Source organism: Solanum stenotomum, chromosome 5 (assembly GCF_019186545.1).
Source record: "Solanum stenotomum isolate F172 chromosome 5, ASM1918654v1, whole genome shotgun sequence".
NCBI classification, from domain to species: domain Eukaryota; kingdom Viridiplantae; phylum Streptophyta; class Magnoliopsida; order Solanales; family Solanaceae; genus Solanum; species Solanum stenotomum.
The window spans coordinates 41,491,658-41,497,374 of NC_064286.1; the positions used below are offsets into that span (position 1 = coordinate 41,491,658).

The window sequence follows — 5,717 nt, forward strand, 5'->3', positions numbered from 1 at the left end:
TGCTATTTAACGAATAAAAATCTAAAATTGTTTGTCTGTCGCTTTTGTGAAATAAAAACATAGATTAAAAAAAATAAAAAAAGCGATGAACAACATTGCATTTGTTGTTGCTTTTGTGTCTATCGTTTTTTTTGTCTGTCATTTTTTTTTGCCTATTTCTAGTAGTAATATGAGAAATTGAAAAATGGTTTCCTCCATACGAAGCGCACTTCACTTTGTTTGGAAGATTGTTATTAGGGGTACATAGTTCGATTTGGTTTAGTTTTTCACTAAAAAATAACTTAATCAATTATATTGATTTATTTAATATATAAACCAAATCAAACCTATATCAAGTCAGTTTTTTTTTGTTTTGATTTTAGTCGGTTCTTTTGATTTTCCTTAATTATGTAGTGATTAAAAAAGAGATCAAATATATTTTCACTTATATATATGTGTCATTGGCATGAACATAAAACATTAATGATTAGGAATCTTCAAAAAGACTTAAAAATATATATGCATACAAAATACTTTCATTGAACGGATATAGTACAATACAACACAACACAATAGATAACAACCGTACAATATCAATTGAATGACTACGGTGAAATCAACCTTATTACTTGAACTTTATTTTCACACATTAGAAATCCAAAAACTAATTAAGGAACAATTTTGCAGGTTTTGATCTTATTAATCCATGAAATGAAGGCATTTTTGGAGTTTCTAAAACCCAAAAAACCATGTTCCTTGCTCTTATTCATAGTATCCAATGGACACTCTTCATTGAGAACAAGATCAACAAACCACCAACCTCCAATATCCTCCAATTTACTTTCTACCAATCCATTCTCCTTCACAATCCCATCCCAAATTTGTCCTTTGTCTTTCATCATCTCCTCAAGTGTCCATCTCTTATTTTCATCAAATTCTTCAATTTCCACTTCAAACTCCTCAGCTAAACCCTCCCACAAATGTTTCCACTTGAATACATCCCCATTGCTTATATTAAATGTCTCATTCTTTGCGTTTGGATCCACTGATGCCCATATGTGCTGCTCCGCAATTAAATCTGCATCTGAACAACTCGAATACCCATCCCATGCAGATTTAGAGCCTGGAAATCTCAACGGCAACCCCTCGTGTTTACATATAGTTGCATAAACACAAAGAGTTCCAATAATGTTCATCATACTATACGGTGAAAATCCAAAAATCAACCCAGGCCTATGAATTGACCATGTTAATCCTTCTTTTTTCTTCACCTCCTCAAACAAGATATCCTCCAGGGTGTAATAGAAATTGGGTGCGGGTAAACGGGGCAATCCCTCGTGATATGGGGTATCATGGGCTATTTTTTCGAACATTTCAAATGAACCATGATAGTGTTTTAGAGCCGTTTGCAAGCAAATATGGGACAAATTGGGGAAATTGGGGATAATAGCATCGAGTACATTTTGAAACATTTTCCCATTGATTTCACACATTTTGAGCTCTGTAGGTCGAATTGCCCAAGTAACGTAGAAAACTTGAGTAACTTCAGTGAGAAGAGTGAGTTTGGATTGGGTTTCTTCTGTGCTTGATATGTCACACTGGATATATTCAATAGGGTAGTTGACATTCCACGATGGTCTAGGGCGGCGTGCAACACCGTAGACCTTCCAAGGTCCGCCCGGAGTGTCGGTGCCAGGGAGGATCTCTGCAAGACTATTGCCGACGATGCCAGTGACTCCGATAATTAGAGCAACACTCTGACATTTTTTTGGAACATCATCTTCTTCAACTTTTTCCTGGGTGATTAAGAATTACATAAGTTAGAATTATTAAAGAAAGAATAAGATAGTATTCATTTTATGGAAAATGATCAAAAGTGTTTTTAAATGATGCAAATTTACTTCTTTTTAGATCAAAGTATTTAGGCTAAACACATCAAGATCTTTAAAAGTAGGGAAATGATCAAATATGTCATCAAACTTTTAAAAAAGGTTCATTTATATCATTCGTTAAGAGTTTGGCTCATCTATGATATTGTTGTGTAAGAAAAAGACTCATTCATTTCATTATTTTTAACTTCAATCATATAAAACCATTTTTTAAACCCCAAACAACTTTTAACTCTTTACAATTGGAATTTTAAATCAAATGTACTCTTTTTGTTTCTTATTCCTAAAAAACACCAAGAACAAATGAAGAACATCAACAACTCCTAAATTTCCAACATCATCAATTCTTCACAATATATCTCAAATTTTGCCTACATTATTAATTTTATTTTTTAAAAGAAAAAACAAAATTCTACAATTATTTGTGGAGTTAAAAAATTCACCCCAGTTAAAAAAAATGAAAATCAACCCCAAAATTTTAAAAATCTACTTTGATTCATGTTTTTTTGTTGTTTTTGATATTAGATAGTTGTTCCCTGGTGATTTTTGAGTTTTTGTTCATAATTTCAAATAATTTGAGGTTGTGGAGAAAATTCTACCATTAAAGAATGCTGAAATTTTTGAAACTTTGAAGAAATTTCAAATGGGTCTTGTTGAGTTAGGTTGAATTCGAGCTAAAAAAATATTGGAGTTTTGGTATCTAGTTCGGAGGGAAGTTACTCTTGAAATTTGAAGTGGTTTCGTGAAGAATTGAAGAAGTTTGAAATTTGAGAGTTGTTAATATTCTTGATGTGTTCTTGGCGTTCTTAAGGAAGAAGAAACAAAAATAGTACATTTTACCAAAAACTCAATTGAAAAGTGTTAAAAATTGTTTGTAGTGTAAAAATTTGTTTTGCAAAATCAGAGTTAAAAAATAAAGGCATGGATAAGTCTTTTCTTAAATGGCAATGACGTAGATAAATCAAACTTTTAACGGATGACATAAATGATTCTTTTCTTAAAGTTCGATGGCATATTCGAGTTTTATCCCTTATAAGTATACCATTTAAAAACAAATAAGTGATGTGGCAGAGTGTGTGCATCACACTTTTTCTAAAAGAATGAAAGCCAAAAAAATATTCTTCTTCCTTTTAAAAAAAAAGAATACTAATTTTGATTCTTCAACTCTATCTTTTTTGTACCATTTAAATACAAATACTAAGTTTATGATTTCTTTATTTATATATGCTCTTCAACTGCAATTTTACATTTTAAAATTGGTGTTCAGAAAAAAATATATTGATGGATGAACATTGATTTTTTTCAAGAAAATTACAATTTCTTTTTGAGAGTTTCTCTATATTTTTGCGTGAAAAAATAGCCGATGAAAGTGCGTCAATATTCTATCTTATAAATCAATGACAATCCAATGAAGTTTGTCGAGTTTTAACATTTTTTATCAGTGTTGTTAGCAATAAACAAGAGTTTTTTTTTACTCGTATTGAAGATGAGTTCGTTTTACCCAGATTGAGTTGAATGAAAAATTAGAAAGCTAGTATTTGATTTAAATCCAGATAGCCTGGATATGAAAAAATATGTGATGTTATTTAATTTAAATGATTGTTTAAGAAAGAAAATTGACACACTTTCGTCGGTTATTTTTCACACAAAAATGTAGAGAAACTCTAAAAACATATCATTTTAAAAAAAAAATTATGTGTATCCCATTAGTGTTTTAAAATATTACGAAAACTTATGGACAAACGTCGATTTTCAAAATGAAAAAGTGGAATGAAGAACATAAATAAAAATAAAAATCATAAAATTAATATTTTGTGTATAAATAGTACATAAAAATAGAGATGAAGGGTTAAAATGGAACAACTAAACAAGACTAAGATAGAGCGTCAAAATGAAAAATGAGGGCAAGTTAGAGGGATTGTGTATGTATTTTTAATTGGTTTTTGTGTCATGTCATGGCGTGTGAAGTACACACATCCACTTTGTTGATTCCTTGGACAAAAGTGTCTAAATGGAACATGAAAATTGGAGTTTGAGGGTTAAATGAAACAAAGTTGAGTTGGAGTGCCAAAATGAAATCTAGAGGCAAATTTAAGGATCGGCATATGTGTTTGGTCAAGTATTAATGAGGGATATAGTTTTACATCAAACATTTACTAATTACATCTTTATTTAACTTCACATAATTTAAGAACATTGTTAACCTTTTTCCTTTTAGTTTATTTTGAAATTTTTAAAGTTGAAGTTGTCTTTGCCATAGGTTTTGCAAAAAATATTTAAAATTTGAACATACTTTTCCAAATACGATTTATACCCCTTATTAAAAAAAAGAAAAAAACTCAAATATGTCATCGAGCATTGAGAAAATGTTCATCTATGCCATCTTTTAAAAGTTTGACACATTTATGTCATTCCGTTTTGAGAAAAAAGTTCATTCATGTCATTATTTGTTAACTGAAATGGCAGAGATGAGCCAAAATTTTAACAGATGGTATAAATGAGACTTTTTTCAAAGTTCGATGACATATTTGAATCTTTTCCCTTTGAAGAAAAATGAGTTAATTAATGACGTAGCTGAATCATTATTGACCACGTGTAAAATATGGTTTTGCAGTATTAGGATTGTTTTCAGTTAACAAATAATGGCATGGAGGAGCATTTTCCCAAATGAAAATGGCATAGATGAGTCAAACTTTTAACTAATGGCATGGATGAGCCTTTTTCTCAAAGTTCAATTGCATATTTGAGTTTTTTCCCTTATAAAATACCTCATTTAACTAATTTACCCGAAATTTACCAGCAACTTTACTCTAAAAGAGCAGTATGTCAAATTGAATAGTCACATAATCTTATAAATTAGATGTCATATATAAATTACTACACACTATGACAAGTATATTTTCACTTTATTTAAAAAAAATTCTCGTAGCTAAACGAAGCCTTATATTGAAGCGAGATTTTGGAGAGTGGAAAGATGAATTACCTTGGCAGCACCAATAGCTCTAGACCACCACCAGCTCATGTTTTGCAATGAAGTTCAATCTGGATGATAATGATGATGATGATGGTTTGAGGAAAGTATGGGAACTGGTGGAACTATTTATAGACATGAAGATATTCAAAAATTTCACCTTAGAAATAAAATGCCCCCTCCCTACTTGTAGCTTTTTTATTTTGTGCACTCAATTTTAAAACCTCTAATTAATGATGGAAGTAAAAACTAGTTCACGAGTTAATTTCTCGAATAGTCATTTGTGTTTAAAAAACTACCTACTAAAATATAATATTACACAATTATTATTATTATTCTCAAATATATTTATTCTCTCTTAATTGACATGTCATCTTACATTAAGGGTGTGTTTGGTATGAATTTTCCTAGAAAATGTTTTCTTGGAAAACAAATGGATTTCTAATTTATTTTCTCATGTTTAGTTGGTGAGTAGAAAATATTTTTAATGTTTGGTTGGTGAATGAAAAATATTTTCTAGAAAATATCTTTTATTTTTAGCTTGAGACTAGAAAATACTCTTTAGGAAAATAATTTCGAACCCGAAAATTAACCTCGATAATTGATCTAGGACCTAACCCTGACATCTAAACTAGGACAAGACCCCAATGACCATTTCAAAATCCGATTCTGAGATCTGACTCAAACTACCGACCCTGAAATATTTTTTTGTGAAAAAAATTGACGGGATGGCGGTGGAGGGTGGAGTGGTTGACATAAAAAAAAATTAAAATTTAAAATATCTTTCAAAACCAATTTTTTTGAAAAGAAAAAATGACGGGAGATGGCCTGGGCGGAGGCGGGGGGGGGGGGGGGGGGGGGGGGGGGGGGGGGGGGGG

The 5,717-nt window shown here is 30.9% G+C and overlaps 1 protein-coding gene across 1 annotated transcript; it reads right to left on the reverse strand.

Moving 5' to 3' along the window:
- Positions 1 to 623: 623 nt before the first annotated feature.
- Positions 624 to 4,956, reverse strand: LOC125865297 ((S)-8-oxocitronellyl enol synthase ISY1-like). Its single transcript, XM_049545505.1, has 2 exons — positions 4,852 to 4,956; positions 624 to 1,775 (listed from the first exon to the last, which is right to left on the reverse strand). The coding sequence occupies exons 1-2, from the start codon at positions 4,888 to 4,890 to the stop codon at positions 648 to 650; spliced, it is 1,167 nt and encodes a 388-aa protein (XP_049401462.1). The 5' UTR covers positions 4,891 to 4,956; the 3' UTR covers positions 624 to 647.
- Between the last annotated feature and the right edge of the window lie 761 nt (positions 4,957 to 5,717).

Bases quoted from the DNA above. Each gene is read 5' to 3' on its own strand.
- LOC125865297 (XM_049545505.1), bottom strand. From the start codon at position 4,890: ATGAGCTGGTGGTGGTCTAGAGCTATTGGTGCTGCCAAG. The intron at 1,776-4,851 runs GTAATTCATCTT...TTAATCACCCAG, and splicing joins GAGCTATTGGTGCTGCCAAG to GAAAAAGTTGAAGAAGATGA.